The 18432-nt window shown below is 36.1% G+C and overlaps 1 protein-coding gene across 29 annotated transcripts in view; it reads left to right on the forward strand.

The window, feature by feature from the left end:
- Positions 1 to 18432, forward strand: part of PARD3 (par-3 family cell polarity regulator) — a 444355-nt gene that overhangs the window by 224192 nt on the left and 201731 nt on the right. For 14 of the 29 annotated variants that reach the window (XM_035319147.1, XM_035319169.1, XM_035319161.1 and 11 more), the window contains 4 exons: positions 1478 to 1489; positions 1629 to 1712; positions 10413 to 10538; positions 11715 to 12097. In XM_035319147.1, the coding sequence (XP_035175038.1) occupies positions 1478 to 1489; positions 1629 to 1712; positions 10413 to 10538; positions 11715 to 12097 (605 nt within the window). The remainder of the gene's footprint in view (positions 1 to 1477; positions 1490 to 1628; positions 1713 to 10412; positions 10539 to 11714; positions 12098 to 18432) is intronic. The other 15 variants (XM_035319149.1, XM_035319174.1, XM_035319155.1 and 12 more) reach the window with 3 other exon arrangements.

Below are 18432 nucleotides of genomic sequence, written 5' to 3' on the forward strand. Positions count from 1 at the left end.
TAGAAGCTTTTTCGTAGACCTTTTAGGGGTGAGAGATATTGCTTGTTTCCTGTGAGCTGATTTGCATGAAAGTTAATGAAAATTAGCCTTAATGAACAGTGAGAAAGAAATGAAATCAGCCTGTGCAGAAACCAGGACAGGAAACATTACCAAGTGTTGTAATGCTATCACTCTTAAAAAGTTTATCGGGAGCTGAAGAATAATACTTTTCTGGCTGCCATCTATCAGCTCTCCCACACTTTCAATACTTCATTGAGCTAAACAATGGTAACAGGGATAGAGAAATTCCATTGTGTCATTTCAAAAATGAGTCAAAACCAGACATAATTTGGGGCATAAACCAAATGTGAGGCCTACCTTAAGAATATTAAAAAAATAAAATAATGTGGAACAAATGTAAAACAAACTGGATTACAGGATTTTTGTTGACTTCCTAACAAAATGTGGTCTGGTTATTCTCAGATTCCAGATTAAGCATGGCAAGCTTTTGTCATGGGCTACCAAATCATCAGGAGCCTATTGAAGGAAGTAGAAAATCTTTTACTGCTATCAGAGGGCATTGGTCTTGCTCCATTTCTAAATTAAGTTTGATTTGTATGCTTATGAAAAACAAACTTCTCAAAGATGTGTGTATGTATAACACATATGTATGCATTGGGCCAGGAAATATGGGAAAACTTTGTAATACTAGAGAGAGGCATAATCCAAAAATTTAGATTGTGGCTTTTGTTCAGATCTGTCTCTTCCAGATTTGCTAAGAGGTTTGGCCTTCGTGTATTATTTTCTCATCTGGGTATTTATAACTCTTTAGGGTCTCTGGGCTATACTCCACCTTTCCAGCTGTGTGCATGTTTCAAACTCACCAGAAGATTTGGTCCAAATCTATTTCTAGAATCTTTGCAGATCTTTTCTGAACCTGTACTTTCCTCTTTTGCTTTTTCCCTCTTTACAGCAAAAGGTATAATGGAAAACTAGATGGATGGCTGTTTCAGGAGGACATGTGGTTGTTTTGGAATGTTATAGCTAAATCCTACTGTGGAAACATTGCCTCGTAAGGAAATACAGATACAGCAAGCTTTCAATAAAATATATGGAAACACAATAAAGCAAATAAATGCATTGTAAAACCAGAAGAATTTAAACAATTATAAATCAAATAATTCCCATTTAATTAAAGGGTATTTTTGTAAAGACAAATATTATGGCTTGGAATGGGGTCTCTCTACAATAAGCAAATAAAGCATGCTGGTACTATGATCAGCTTTTAGGCTTTAGGGGAAAAATTGTATGTGGTATTTAAGTTGTTTCTGCTCGGCACTACAAACAGTTACATTTAACTTCAGAAGGAAGAAATAAAACAACATTCATGTGATGAATATATGTATTTTTATAAAGTAAACTAATTATGAGTTGCTTTGATTTTTCACTTATTTTATTAATTGAACTATTTTTGCTGATTGATCTTTCATGCCATCAGATTAGTATTCAGGTATGTAGTATTCAATAATGCTTTCATCACCATGACTTAATTTCTAGAGCATTTTTGTTTTTCTGTGTGTGTTTGTGTGGGGTTTTTTGGTTCATTCACAGTACATGTTCACATTCCCTCATTCATCGTTGTCTCACAGTGATATGGTAAAGCTCGTAGAAGTCTCCAACGACGGTGGGCCTTTGGGAATCCATGTAGTGCCTTTCAGTGCCCGAGGTGGAAGGTAACGTATCGTGTAGGATTTTAATTGAATCATAACTTGCTGTGTTTTATCTTAGTTATGTTAATTCCTGTATTGTGTGCCTCTGGCTTATGTGGAATATTGAATGTTTTTTAAGAAAGGCAGAAATGCAAATTTACTGACTGTACTCTGTAATGTAAAGGCTCTGCTTCAAATGAGTTAGAATTGCCGGGTTGTCGTGTGATCCCTAGGGAAGCTGAACTATGAGGATGTTTCCTTTTGGACTCTTACAAATTATAATCTGCTCCTTTAGTTCAGGTGGATATTTAGGCAACGTTTCCCCACTGAGTGTTTATAGCCACATGCTCCAAAAGAACAACAGTCTAAACCTGAGGCTTCCTGTGTCTGCGTTTGATAAGAGTGGAATAAAAACCAATCACCATACTTCTGATATTTAGTATTGTCCCATGTGTTGGGGTTAAAATGAAATTGCAAAAACAGTTGAAACATTCTGGTTTTGGGGAAGGTGAACCTCTTTCAATTAACTGACAAGCTGTAATGTTTATGGAAAGAGTGCAAAGAAAATCCTCTACTTTAAAAAATCAAATAAAATCATTTTGGGGATCATATTAGTAAACAGTATGCATCATCTCCAATGCTTACTTTGGTAAAGCAGAGATTTGGCATTTAGTGCCTTTAATCAAAACACTAACAGTCTCAGAAAAATAGCTTAACTCTTATAGTAATCTGTGGTGGGTTTGAAGCTTTTAAGTGTGTTGAAAAATATGAAAAATATAAGCAAATTTTATTTTGGTGCAGGGTCAGCAAGCACTCTGACCTGGCTTGACGTTTGTTCTCACTGCAGATGTCTCCAGCTTCCTCCTTCGTTTGGGGACAGCTGTGTGTCTGCTGCTCTAGCAAGCTTTGTCTGCTCTGAACTGAAAAAACGGCTGGGGGGAGATACTTGTGTTCATGTCTTAAATGTGGAGGAGCAGCCAGAGTTGGAGAGGACCTCTCTGCTTCCAGAGCATTTCTCCTATACTTTGTATGTAGTAATGGAAGGAAAAGGAGAGGTCATTGCTCAGTATTGATTATAAACACTGCTCTTGTGCTGCTGCTTTACTGCCAGCTGTACTCATGTCCCTACATGCTTTCAGTGAGAACAAAGGCATTTTCTCCAGCTGCCTGCTTGCAGTGTGGGGAGGGAAGGGAATACATCTATCTTCAGTTTTGGAAGACTTAGTGGTTTTTATTTTTTTATTTTTTTTTATTTTTTCCCACTGCTGGGCCCCCATCTCTTTTGAACAAATAATAGACACTTGGTTTTACTTTTGCTAGATGCAGAGAGAGAGCAGATGCTTGGCAGGGATGCTCTTCTACCCACTTCTTTCCCGCTCCAGCACATGGCTGCTCTTTGCCCATCCTCTGGCTGCAAAGCCACTTCTCTGTGTTGTACTGAGCAATCTTACTTGAGCAGGGGATCTGCCCATTAGAAACCTAAATATACAAAAGCAAAGTCAATAAAAGACTTTGATCAGCGATGTCAAAAAAAGAAAAGATCAGATGTATCATATAACCTAGTGTATAGCTTTTTACATTGGCCCACCATGTTTCGTATTTGTTTGGTGTTCAGTTACAGCTATGCTGTGTTTTCAGTTCTTCCAGTTCCTTTTATTCTCGTTTGAAAATATTATTTTAACAAGCAATGGTTATTGAAATGATCATTTATTTTCAAAAGTGTAAAACCATACTAATACAGTTCTTCTTCCCCCCCCCCCCCCAAAGCAAACACCCTAAACCTTTAAAAAGTAGGTGCCGCGACTATGTCTTTTGCTTATATTGAGGAAATATTTGGCTCTTTCATGGTCTTTTGTGGTAGGCTTCAGTTTGGAGTAAGAATCTGTCTTCTGTATTGGTTCATGATTTTGAATGAAATTTGTAAAGATCTCTGCCTCATCTATTGAGATGCTACTGATTATTTCTACTCCTGGAAAAAAGATGTTTTTTTTTTTCTTAATGAATAAAAAATCCCCTCTCAGTTATTCTCTGGGAAATATTCTATTGATTTATCCAGACATGGTCAAACTTTCTTTTATGGATACATTTGCCTATTACTCCTCTATTTTTACCTCTACAAATACATCTGTCCTTTATTGGCCCTTTTGACCATATGCTTTGGGTAACAGTTTGTTCACCTTGTCAAAAGAGAGGAGGGGTATACATATTCATCACCTTATGGCCGTGGAATTTTTCAAGATAAAAGTTTTGTTTGCAAATTCAGCTTACACATTTTTGTAATGGCATAAGCTCAGTGTTAAGCAGAATATGAGGCATGAAAATGAAAGCAGAAAGAAAGAACAGAATGTGAACAGGAAAGTGTTTACCTAAATAGAAGAAAAAGGAGAACAATGAGAGGAAAGCAGAAAGGGGAAAAAAAAAATCTAAATCTGTGCAGAATTGCTGTTAGCACCAGTCTGTCCTTCTTATTACAGAATAAAGTAGGTACTCAGAGGGGACAGCAAGCACTCAGTCTGTTAAGAATTTAACATTTGAGCAATCCTGACTGATGGAAGAAGTTATGTTGATGCATATTATAGCATGATTTACTCTTATATGGCCTCTGCTGCTTTTATGAGACTGAAATTTTCTTGAGCTCTAAACCCTTGCTGCACTTCTGAAATGCTGCCATATCTTTCTCTGGGAGGAGGTTCAACTGACACAAGGAATATATTAGATAACATCAGAAATCTCTGTGAATAGCAGTGGGGAAAGCCCCATAGTCCCAAGACTACTGTGAAATTTGTGTTATTGAAACAGAAAAGGATTTTAATATTCACCTGAAAAAAATGTGAAAGAACTTCCCATAATAAATATCAGACATATTATTTTGATGCAGAGCTGTGAATCTGTGGGGCTTTGCCTGCTGTCCTTCTTATCAAAACATGCCATGGAATCCATGATAAAATCTAAAACCTGGCAGCTAAAAATATTTAGTCTGTGTTTTTAGATTATATATCCTAAATGTCCTAAAAGTAGTAAAGAAGTCTCAGAAGGATGAGAAAACTAAGAGACTGTATGTATTTTCTTCCTTTTTGCTAGTTTATATTACAAACTTAACAGATTTTATTAAAAAAAAAAAAGTTTTATAATAAAACTTCATGTTCACAATCCCTGTGCTAGAAAATTCTTACACATTCTTCTGCTCTGTGGGTTTTTGATTTTTTTTCCTTTTAGTAGAAGTGCCCTTTACTGTCTAGAACTTATGAAGCAGTTTATATTTCACTGTAAAAGTTTTATTCTTTTCCTCAAGACACAAAAACCCTAAAGTCACATCTAATGCCTGTTGTCTATGCTGAGATTCCTTAATATTGCCTTCAAGGTGACATTTGAACAATCACGTTGTGTTTGATCATCGAGTAGGTATGTGTTATCGCATCTCCATTTATTCCTCTTCTGCATTTCCAGCCTTTTAAGTCTCAGAAGTAGCTGTGGTTTTCATATGCATTGGGAAAAGATTCCTGTGGAGTGAATGTACCATTCCTTCATTCTTTTAGCTGAATTCAAGGCTTTCTTTGTCTGATCTCATCCTTTTAGAAGTTGTATAAACTTAATTTGAAGTATTGTTCATACTAAGAAGCTGAGGAATAGTTGCCAAAGATAGGAAATTGGTCCTGGACTTCAGGCCTCAAAGCTGACAACGTTATTTTAATGCCTCTACAGTAGCTTGGTGACATAAATGTTGTATAAAGGAGTTGATGTCCAATTTAGCATTGATCAGCCACGATAATTTAACTTAAACAAACGAGCTGATTTGCCTACTCTGACCTCGTAGTCAGAAAGAAATTTGAAAAAAAAAAAGAAATTTGCACCGTGTTTGTGTTCCCGTCAAACATCTCAGAGCTCTGTCATTGTTGCATGGTTTGTGTGAAACTGTTGTTACACATCTGTTTTTGAATCCGTCATTATTTTTGCCCCTTAATCTAGTTTTTGCCTTTTCATGTTAGTGACTTTCATAGACATCTAAATTGGTTATTTTCTCTTCTGCCTGATTTGATTACATGCGGTTAGTTTGTAGGTAAGAGGTAAATAACTTCAGTGTGTACGTGCAGCGGGCAGTGATGGCTGAATCATAGTCTGGATGCTCGAAGTAATATTTTTATTACTCTCATACTATCTACACTGTCAGTTTTTATTAAGACAAATTATCGTCATTTCCATACAGCTGGGTGGCACGTGGGGAGTTCACAGTTTCAAAGAACTACTCAGACAAACTCAGGCAATTTAGATGTCAATAAAACACTTGCTGCTTATTTCTAGTTTTATCATTGGTTGTAATTTATACTTAGAACTGAAACGTTAACTCATGTAGCTGAGTTTATTTTAATTGTATAATTAGAGTAATGAACCTTGTGGAAATACAGTGGTGCGAATGCTAATATAATCTAAGCTGTTTACATTCCCAATTATGTATTTAAAACAAATACAGAGATAGAGCTTTGCACTGTGGTCCTGTTTCCCTTTTGTCCCCTTGTCAACTAATGCTAGTCTAAAACAACGCAGGTACCAACTTTCCATTTATAAGTGCTGTTTCTGCAGGGTTGCAGACTTGCAGAGCGTTTGCAGAGTGCAGAGGTTCACGTAACATTTAAACCCATTCTTTAAGAAGTTATAAGTTAAGATGTTTATAATGGACGGACTTACATCAGAAAACTTGTTGATTGACTTTCACTGGGAATATTAAGCAAATACAAATGCACCCATATATTTGTGTGCCACATGGTTGTGTTCAAACAAATATATATGCTCTTCTGTATTTTACAATAGATTAGTTTATAGGCTGTCAAAATTTATATGCTTTCCTAATGTAGGAAAGGTAATGCTGAAACTGTAGTAGAGCTTACAGCTCCACTTCTCAGAATGAATGGTGGTACCATGTGGCAGGGAAGCAAAATCCAATTAGTGTTTAGGTTATTGCATGTTTGCTGTAGCATCTCTACCCTGTTTATCTGCGGTCACTGCAAAAACAAACATGAATCCCTGTAATGCATTTTTAGAGTAGTTTTCTTGCATCTAACCATAATATGCTGAAGAAATTCTGTAAGAAATTGATAGGCTTTTGCTACTAAAATTTTCAGGTATATATGTTTTCTAGAAGCATTTACCATGCTATGCAACTGTGTTCAGCAAATTGTTTACAGAATTGTGTCTAAAGGGATCTTTGTCCCATGTGTTTATAAAAAAAAAATAAAGAAAATAAAAAAAAAGAAAAGCCTATGAAGATTCTGATTTCAAATTTGACTCAGGCTGTTCATCCAGCTTTGAATCTGTTCTCAGTGTCTTCAGCTTTATGTGCCTTGGTTAGCCTAGCTCTAACATTTGTTAAAAAGAGAAGTCCTCATGAGCACCATATGTTGTGTCTGAGATGAGCAATCTTGCATTAGTAGAACTTGTAGCCTTTGTTTAATGAGATTATTTGCAATTTTGACTGGTAGCACATTTATGTGTTACGTTATTTTACCATTGGTTAAGATTAGTACAATTTGTACTAGATTTAAGGACTTAGGTGAATTAAATTAAAAAAAAAATCACAAACCATGCATAGTGATGTCATGTGTTAATATTTTTTAAAATATTCCTTCAGAATGCAAAACAGTAGAAAGTTGTTTTTCAAGAAAAATGCTATGCAAAAAACAATGATAGACCACTTGCCTTGTATTCATAAGTATGTGAAGATGTTGGGGTAAAATAATAATAGAATTTGGTGTTTTGTATTATTACTGTAATATTGACTCAGAGTATTGTAGTGTGTGTGGAATGCTTTGATATTTAATACATTGGTATTTTGATATTTCTGATATTTAACCATATAAACAAAAGACCTGTTGCTGTTACTGTGTATGCTTTCATGCAATCACTGCAGGCACCTCCAAATTCTGTATCTGTGGGCATTACAGTGGAGCTCACCCACAACAGACTACTTCTGGGCACAAAGAGAAAGAAGAGAAAGAGCAGACACAGTTCTTTCCTCTTCCTCTCAAATGCTGTGGGATGGTTTCTCTAAAATGTATATTCACGTTTTTGTATTTGCTTGCTCTTTCCCTTGTAGAGATACCTCTTCAGTAGCTCCACTTTGGGGCCCAAAGACATTGTCTACTCGGAGAAATTCAACAACTCAGAAGTGAAAAAGTAGCCAAACTTGTTTTCTAAACATCAGTTTTAAATGTATGAAAACTGAAATTCTGATAAAACTCATGTGGAGAGGGCATACAAGTATTTTTCCTTTTCTTAGAGAAATAGAAATACTTTTACTACTAACATTCAGAAATAGTATTTTTGTTCTTTCTGCAATTAAAAACAGTGTATAAAATTTTATTTTCTAGAATTATTTATGATGTAAAAATCTGAGATGGTGTTCAACACTTTTATTAGTGAATAGAAGGAAAAAGGGATGGCATGAACATTTTATAAATTTGTTTTGTTTAACTTCCTGTGACACTTCCTCATTATTATGAGCAGATTTTAATATAATAAATGCAGCACAACGTGATCATTGAACTATTGTTTGACTGTTGTGGACTTGTAGATTTATTTATTTTTTTCCATGCAAACTGTTACAGGAATGTGGGAAAGGCAAACTGGAAACCACCTTAAAATATCTAGGAAATACTTCCGAGATTATATCCTAAAAGGTGTTTCACTAGCTAGGTGATCACTAGCTAGATTTTTGCTTTGGGGAAAACAAACAAAGAAACAAAGAAAGGTGGCTTTTTGTTTGTTTGTTTGTTTGTTTTTTCTTCATTTTTCGTTATAATGGAAGACACAGGGTTGTTGGAAGGAATCTACAGAAGGTGGAACTTTCCAAAACCAAAGAATATCAACTTGGGATGGGGAAGGATAGGACTAGACACATACTAGTATCTGTTTTGTTTTTCAAGACCTTTTTCTGAAATGTTTGTATTCTAGAGAACTGATACTTTAGCTTTATGGCACCTTTCTAATCATTGTGTTTGCTATTGTTATTGTGAAGAGACAGATTGCTAATTGCAACAGCTGAGCTCAAGTTGAGCCCAATCACAGTTAGCATCAGTAACTGCACCCCAGTGTCCATCAGGAACAAGCGAGGGCACTGAAGGTTTGTCTCTGATGGGACCTGGACAAGTTGAAGGTTAGGTCTGCAGTATGCTAGGTGTTTGCAAAATATACCTTATCAGTTGGAAACAGAATAGTGTCAGTTAAATGTTAATGCCTGATTCAAACTTCGTTTGATGATTTGTGTTGTCAAAATGCTTTATGTTGTTTTTCTCAGTCTGTTTACGTGTATAGATCCTTTCACCTTCGTATCTTACTGTCTCCAGGAAGCTCCAAAGTGGAAATACTAAAAAATAAAAATTAAAAAAAAAAACGTTTCTCTTACTCCTTCATCTGGCTTGTAGAAGAAGCAGTATGACTGTTCTGTAAAATAAATGTCTTGCATATGTTCGTGGTAAATTGATAAATGAAGAATTTAAAGTGGAAGACTAAGTTAACTTAATTTTGCTTTTCTGACCCATTTGATGAAGTGCTCAAGTACATATCTAACTTTCAAGTGCATGAGGAGTCCTTTTAAGCATCATTGACTGCTCATTTTCTTTGAGGTATGTGTGAACTGAAGTGCAATGTTCACTGTAAGTTTTGTTCTAAAAGGCATATGTGGTCTTGCAATTTCTGCCATGCAGCTAAGGATTTTCCACACCATGCCTTGAAGTGACTTTTTCAAAAGTAATTCTGTTGACTTGGATGCTGTGAATTTGACCCTCTGATATGTCCTGTGGGATTTCAGTATAAAGCTGATTTTAAAACAAACAAACAAACAAATGCAGTGTCGATGCAAGAATAATCCTGAAGATTGAATCCTTCTTCAAACCTAGAGTTCAGGTATAGAAACATCATTTACTTTTCACACAGTCCTATCAGTACCTCTGAAATCCACTCTTCAGGATCCATTTCATAATTTCAGGTTGAACAATTATTTATATTTCCTTTCTATGAATGCCAGTAAGACAACATTGTACATAAGCACTGGGCAGATGTGATCAACTCATTGCACAGAAGCTATCAGATGCTAATTGTTTCCAGTCATTACTGAACCAATTCATTGAGGATAATATGCTGAATTAAAAATGACATTTAAGTTTTTAATTTCCTCTTTGCTGTTTTGCAAGAAAAGTTAAGGTTTACAACAAAAGCATTTGGTTCACAAGAAATTTCTGAATCTTCTTTCCATCCCTTCACTATAGGGTGGTTATTACAGGAGATGATCCCACATTTCACTTGCACAGGAGCAGCAGTGATGGCTGTGGTGTTCTCTGCTAATGCAGAAATTCAGATCTTAAGTTGAACTTGTTCAACTTTAGTTAACTATCAGAAAAGATGATGGCTGTCAGATGTGCAGTGCTTCATGAAACCAAGTTCTACTCTTCAAATATCCAGCCTTTTGCAAGAATGAATTTGATATCATCATACTGCCTGTTCTTTCTTTCTTTTAAATGACATACTTGTTTCACCTAGGGTCTTTGTTTCATGGATAATGGATAGTAATTCAGGTAATGCTTATAAATTATTTGAAACTTTGGTGTCCTACTCCCAGGTAAAGATGGTTTAAAATTTAGTTTATATAATGATTATGATAAAATATTAAGCCAGTAGGATTTCATATGCTGCAAAATGTTAAATCTGTAATCGCTTGTAATCTTAATGTTCCAGAACCTTGGGGCTGCTAGTAAAGCGGTTGGAAAAAGGTGGAAAAGCTGAACAAGAAAATCTTTTTCGTGAGAATGATTGTATTGTCAGGATTAATGATGGAGACCTTCGGAACAGGAGATTTGAACAGTAAGTTTACTTACTGTTACATTACCATATTTAATTTTTAACACTGCATAATGAAGTCATTTGTGGCAATGTAGTATTTATGAAAAAAAATTGTCTAAGCTTGCCTTGGACATTAGTAGTAGTTTTCAATTAGCCAAACAACAAAAATTCAAGATAATTGCTGTCATTAGAATATATACACTTCTTACTCAATTCTTTTTGCTGTGGTTTTGAATGCTACAGATTTTTTCTTCTTTCATTCATGAAGTGTTTGTCATGAAATTGCCACGTGATTTTTGCTTTTATACTTGTAATGCATCATGTTCAATAGATACGGACAATATGACGACTTTAATGTTTAAAAAATACTTGTGGTTTTGTATGTGTGAAAACTAAAGGTACTGTATGGAGAAGCTTTCTAGAGAAGCTCAAGGCATCATAAACACTTGCTCAGTGGAAGCCTGGAATTGGTAGCATCCCGAGAAGGTGAATCAGAAAGACTTTTAACACTGAAATCAGATATGACCCTTTACCATATGGTAAAAAGCAGCTTGTGTCTGCTTACTCTAAGATTCTGAATCAAAATTTAGGTCTGAAGAGACTTCTTGACTTTGTGTACTTCGCATCATGATCTAGAGCCCAATACCCATCTGTGCAGGATTAAGCATTTTGCTCCTATTAGTGTTGTGTGCTGAAAGACTACTTACGTACACACTTATGTACAAAAAGTGAAGTGTGATCTGGATTTTTTTGCAAGACTGCATATACTCTCAGCAAATAAGGAAATACATAGTCTCTGTATAAAGTGTAATTTTCATTTTAATAATTCTATTGTCACTGTGATTACTGTATCTAAAGAAACAATTATCAAGGTTCAAAGCAAAAGGACACTGTAATCCTGCCATAGAACTGTCTGCTTTTCAAGGCTGTGGTTAAAATTTTTGCTCTTCTGAGTACAGTGTTTGGAATGTCAGATTTTAAGCATATTTAACCATTGTGTTACCCTAAGGCAATAAACCTTAGCAAAAAGCAGACAAAGTCGACTAATGAACAGATTCAGGTTTTACAGTTTATGCTTGAGTTTCCGCAATGTGTCTGTCAGCTCATGTTGCTTAATTAACATCAGTAATTATGCTTATAATGCCTTGTAGTCTGCCAGTCCTAATTTACTAATTTTCTGTTCATTTTGAAACCTAGAGCACAGCATATGTTTCGCCAAGCCATGCGTACGCCGTTCATTTGGTTCCATGTGGTCCCTGCAGCAAGTAAAGAGCAGTACGAACAGTTGTCCCAGAGCGAGAAGAACACGTACTACTCCAACCGCTTCAGCCCTGATTCCCAGTATACCGATGGCAAAAGTATTCACAATTCTGGACTTCACACGTTACAAAGAATGTCTAGAGCGGGTAACCAGTCCGATCAGACAGAATCCTACTCACAGCTACCTCATAGTGTGAATTCATCAGGGAAACCACCATCAGGCCTGGTACCATCACCTCAGAAAGTTCTCACCTCCACTGCAAACAGTGGGTATAACACCAAAAAGATAGGGAAGAGGCTCAGTATACAACTGAGAAAAGGTAAGACACTGGTGCATTTCTCATATATCATGAGGTGTATAGGTGTGGTGTATGTACATGTGTCCAATGCTATTGTGTTAGGCATGGCAGTCTGCTGATGTGATGGATTGGTTATTGAAATGCAGGCGCTACTCATTCATTCTCAGGCCAAATGGTTGTTTTGTCCCCTAAAGCAGTCTTTCCTTGCCTTTGGCATATGCAACATATTTATAAAAGGCCATTTTAAAGAATGCTTTAACATTGTTTTCTGTCTCTTAACTAAAAAAGTGAAGCGCCATGAGTGCTACAACTTCTGTTGGCCAAGACCCAGGGAGCAAAGAACTATTTAACTAAAAAAAGCAAATAAGCTAAAATGGGCTATTTTCTGTACTTTACAGAAAATCATGACTTTATCATGACTTTCAAACTCAGTAGCTGGTTTTGCTGTTAGTTTTTAAGTCTGTTGATTTGAGCTGGTAAACTGGAGTTTCTAATTTCCAGCTAAAGTGTTTTTTTAATCCACTGGGATGTGAAAGTCTTTGTTTAAACAGTAGAGAAGTAATGTGATATTTCCTATCTTGGGCCTTATGCTAATGTAATTCGAATAGGGGTGAGAGAATATTTAAGGGCAGAGAAGAAAGCACTGCCAGCTTCTCTTAACATCTGTATTGTATGTATTTACTACATGTAGATGCATCGGTGCATCTACACCCATGGAATTTTTATGACACATTAAATGCCCTTAGTGAGGAAAATTGATATTTTTTAATCAGTTACCATCTAGATGCTTTTAAGATTGTTTAAATTATAGTAAAATGGCATCTAGGTACAAATATTTCTTATCGCTTTGTAAAAGATTTTTAAAAGATTGTACATGTTGTAAGCTCTATGATATTAAAATGAGCATGTTTAAGGTTAGATATAACCTTTGGTCTCTAGGAACAAGAACATTATTTACATTAGACAGCAAAAATTTTACCTGTTTGACAACATTTTCTGTGAACTTGAAATATTTTCCCCTTAGGAAATTTTATCTGCTTAGTGTTACTAATTCTTATTAATTAGTTTTTTTTATAGAAAGGTACAAAAGACAGTGCATTGAATGGTAGCTATTTTCATTTCACAGGTGCCAGGCTACTTGTCACGTTATCGTAAGGCTTTCTTTTCTATGAACTTCACATGAACCACCAGATTGCTTCTTTCTGGTTGCTGAATTTTAAGCTCTACAAACTTACATGACATAAGCTTGAGTTGACAGTTTGCTTCTGTTGTTGATGCTCCTTCAAGAAATACTTGAGGCCATCAGCTCAAATCAGCCTGCTTGGAAAAACTTCCTGCTATTGGCTGAGTAAGGAGTTACTGTGCTTACACATAAGTTCTCAGACACTGCAGTGATTTTTACCTATTTTTGGTATCTACTGTCATTTGGACATTATGTAAAATAATTCTTAGCCGGGAGTGTAAATACATATTTCATATAATTTAAAAGCAACAACAAATGAATATGGAATATGGAAAAACAATATTTTTGCACAAAATATGTGTGACATAGATGATAAGAAAATGTAATTTTGATATATTATGGATTCTTTGATTGTGACGTGAGATTACATTTTGGTCCTCTTGCACTGGGTACTATTTCATGAATAATCTCCCCACTTCTGTAATGTAATTCAGCTTTACATTAGGTGGTTTTGGAGAGGAGGAAATGCATGCTACCTACTGAAGTGACCTATAAGGTACTTCAACATCTAGTTCAAACTACACACACACACACACACACACACACACACACAAAGACTCTTTTGCTAATAAAAGCTTTGAAATCCATATCTAAAATATATTTCAGAAGTTTACAGGGAATATTTGCTCTTAACATTGCTTATATGAGAATAATATGCAGAGATGACACCTTGCTCAGATTACAAAGACAGAGAGAAACTGTTTAGCGTTCCACATTTTATGTGTGATGATGTTAAAAAAATAATCTGTGCATAAAGAAGGATACCTCTTTATCACTGCTGTCCTTCATTTGTTAATTTCCACAGTGAGGAGAGGAAAGGTAAGGCATCCCATTTTGGCTTTCGTTTGATTGCTCTGAGAACATACATCTGGAGCAACAAATGAAGCAGAACACTTAAGTATATGCCTAAGTTGTTTGTTATAAATACGAGTACAATAGGGATGTTAATCATCTTTGATTATTTCTAATGAAGGATGTTGTAATAATACAGGCTTTACGGAAACTTAACAAATGTGCTTTCTTTGTAGCTAAAAGACAGCAGTTATTTCACCAATTACCATCATTAAATTAAAAAATGTGCATTAAGGCATACAAGCATGTAAGGCTTCATCTTGAAATTCACTTTAGATTTAACCTGTGCATTCTGGTTAATAATGTACTATATGAGAATTGACTTTTTTTTCAATACAGAGAGACCTTTATTACAGCTGCGTTTCTATATATTGCATGAGCTATATTATATAAAATGACATGGTAAGATAGCCCTACAGTATGTGCTTCTGTAATTATGATTTCTTAATATTTATTGCTGTTTTGGCATTTTGAAATAACCTGAACTTTCATAGGATTTAGCTGTTTAATAAAGTCAGAAGAGAAGGTCAGTCATATGTTTCAGTCAATGCAGAATGTTTGTTGGCTTTTCTAAATGAAAATGGATATCTGTTTATCTTTCCTTAAAGGTCAGGGCCTGAACTTTTAGCATATAGATGTAGGGGTTATTACTGATATTCGAATGCTGTTAGGGTGTATAACAGTCTGGCTTAATAGTTCATGCAAATTAAGATAGCACAAGAGATGACAGCCACACTATGTTTATATGTATTTTAGTGTAAGATCATACTCAGTAATTACAAATAAATAAATAATAAAAAAGTTCTTTACAGCTAATATTTAGAGAAAATAAGATCACTGATGTAGCACACAGAGTGTTAGGACAATTTTTTTCTCACATACAATAGTATGTAATAGTCTTCTAAGGCTCCGTCTCTGAGCACGTGCAGCATTTAGCCTGATGTTGTGGTTTAACCCGGCCGGCAGCTAAGCACCACACAGCCGTTCGCTCACCCTCTCCCCTCCCTCTCTGGGATGGGGGAGAGTAATGAGAAAAACTGAAGCCTGTGGGTTGGGAGAGACAGTTTATTAGGACGGAAAATGAAATAATAATAATAATATGTACAAAACAAGTGATGCACAATGCAATTGCTCACCACCCGCTGACTGATGCCCAGCCTATCCCCGAGCAGCTGCCCCCCCACCCCAGCTAACCACCCCTATCTATCGTTCAGCATGCCGTCAGATGGGATGGAATACCCCTTTGGCCAGTTTGGGTCAGCTGTCCTGGGTCTGTCCCCTCCCAGCTCCTGCTGCACCCCCAGCCTGCCCGTTGGCAGGACAAAGTGAGAAGCTGAAAAGTCCTTGGCTTAGTGTAAGCACTGCTCTGCAGCAATTAAAACATCAGTGTGTTATCAACATTAGTCTCATCCTAAATCCAAAACATAGCACCCTACCAGCTACTGGAAGGAAAATTATCCTAACTCAAACCAGGATACCTGATAACTCACTAAAGTGTTCAAAAGACTTCTTTTCAATTGGACATTGCATTAATCAGATATTTTTGACTGCACTAAATACAAGTCCAAAGTACTCACTCTTTAAATTAGCTTCTTCAAATTCGATTGCCCTCAAGTATGATAATACTGTGTTGGATCATTTCTAACTATATCTGCCTTTTTTGTCCAGCTAAATTAAATAGATAATTCTTTGGGTAAGATGTCAAAATTGAGCTCCTGTTTTCTAAGTTGGTCCTAGTTACACCAAATATTTTGCATTTTTTGTCTGAAACGTTGAGTGCGTTTGGTCTTCAGTCCACATCTCTCTGCTTCCAGAGCAAGTCTAGCTGCCAGCCAGGGGAATCGTGCTCATCTCTTCCTTCTTGGCCCAAAAACTATTTATCTCTTGTAAAATATTATAGCTTCATATAGTTAGTGGTAGAATTACAGGATAACCTTACAGCAAGAAACCTGTAGGAACTGACAGGTCCATCACAGAAAGGGCATAGTAGCCATGTTATAGGAGATGGTTAGTCCTTAGAGGAAAGAGACACTTTAGTGTACTACAACAGAGAAAAAATGTGTAAACTGTAGATGTGAGCAGGCTCCTGGCTCTTCAGAGTTTCCTACGGGATTCCTGGGGACAACAAAGCTGGTAAAAGGTCTGGAAGGCAAGTTCTGTGAGGAGAGGCTTAGGACACTGCTTTTTTCTAGTCTGGAGCAAAGGAGGCCAATAGGCAACCTCGTTGCAGTCTACAACATTCTGAGGAAGGGAAGTGGAGAGGGAGATGCTGGTCTCTTCTTCCTGGTAACCATTGACAGGACATGTAGGAATGACACAAAACTGCACCAAAGGAGGTTCAGACTGGATTTTAGGAAAGATTTCTTTATCATGAGGGTGCTAAGCTGTGGAACAGACTTTGTAGTGAGGTGCTTGATGCCCCATGCCTGTCAGTGCTCAAGAGGCATTTGGATAATGCCCTTCATAACATGCTTTAAATTTTGGTTAGCCCTGAAGTGGCCAGGTAGTCGGACTCGATGATCTTTGTAGGTCCCTTCCAACTGAACTGTTCTATTCTGTTCTGTTCTAAAATTCCATCGTATTTACTCTGGAGTAAAACATACACATGGGCAGTTACTTATTTTACTTGTGTTAAATGGTTTAAATAGCAGAGCATCCAAGACAGGATCTTAAACTTGACTAATAAGACATCCTGCATCCTGTATCTGAACTGTACAGATTTACATGCATTTTTCATCATTATCTCCTGCTTTCCCACACAGTTTTTTGAGCCAGACTTTGAACTGACATTTTAAATTTTTATTTAAAATTTCTTTTGAAATGATTGAAAATGTTCTCTTAGAAACAGGCTGATTTTAGATTTCTTTTGAGATGCAGTAGTGGTGTTTGTCAATTTTGAAATGAAATATGTAGGTTCCAGAATTGCTTAACTGACCTTGAGAAGTGAGATTCAGAAGGGAAGCAAATAATTTTGGGCATTACTAGCCACTGAAGTAAAATAAACTGCATTGAGTTTCACCTTTCAATTTTTTTTTCACACTTCTTATCACTATTTATTAGCAGACTGTAGCAAAAAGAAGGAAGAATGTTTCTATTAGGTTGATCAAAGATCTTCTTGAGAAGTCTGAGCTTTGCTTGGAGAAAAAAGTTGTCCCAAATCATGCAACTGCATAAAAAGGGCCATGCAATTAATTTGTCTTGATTGTGTGTGTGTGTGGCTGCAGAAATTTTCTAGACAGCTGAGCAGTCAGGCTTCTAAGCAGTCATTTGCACATATAATTATGCTGACTATGCACGCACAAATTCTGAAAAAATGGGCTTAAAATAGGGGCAGTAAAATAACTTTTCAGGAAGTATCTAAAATGGTTACATTATGGTCTTGGTTACATTATGGAAGCCCCTAACAGTGAGGAGAGCATATTTTCTGTTCAGCTCTTGCATAAGGTTCAGTCCATAATAAAAGCTGCTTGCTAGGGTAAAATAGTAGGATAATTATTTTGGCAATCATACATCCTTGCATGGATGTCAAGAAATAGTCTACTGTGAAAAAGCAGGAATTTGAAATGCTTGGAAGGAAAGTGTCTACTCTGATTATTGTCACAGAAAGTTCAGCCATTCCACTTAGTTTTGTTGAGATGTTATCTTCCTCCCTATGCTTGATAATTTCATAATCTATTGCTTTCATTAAGTGGGGAGGTTTTATTTTGTAATTCAGTTGTTTAAACTACTTTGTGTCACAAACTGTTTGTATGTGTAACCAACATCCCATATTATTTTATTGAAATGAGATTGATTGTGTTCTGTGTCTTTCATGTTGTAAGAAACGGCACTTTTCCTTAATAATCCCTTTATTCTGTCTGAAAACTCTTCACCCACATGCATTTTCCATATTTAGGTTGTTCTAAAATGATCTCTGCTTCTCTTGCATAAGTACTATTAAATGCAGTCCCAATTGTCTGGTTATCAAACATTTTACATTGTTTTAGAGGTGAGGTTTTGTGTGTTGTTTTTTGTTTGTTTGCTTGTTTGTTTGTTTTTAATTTAGGGATATCTGTACTGAAATACCTTACAACTCATCTGCATTTTCTTAAATTAGAGGAGAAAGAGCATGATTTACTTCAAGCTCTGCTTGCAGTCCTGAAGGGGAAGATAACTAAGAGAAGTATTGTAAAAAGTTGACAGTTTAGATCCTTCAGACATTCCCTGTTGGGTCTCTGAACTAATGTCCTTTTGAGAGTGACATGAAAGTACTGGAAACAAT

Source organism: Oxyura jamaicensis, chromosome 2 (genome assembly GCF_011077185.1).
Source record: "Oxyura jamaicensis isolate SHBP4307 breed ruddy duck chromosome 2, BPBGC_Ojam_1.0, whole genome shotgun sequence".
Classification (NCBI taxonomy): domain Eukaryota; kingdom Metazoa; phylum Chordata; class Aves; order Anseriformes; family Anatidae; genus Oxyura; species Oxyura jamaicensis.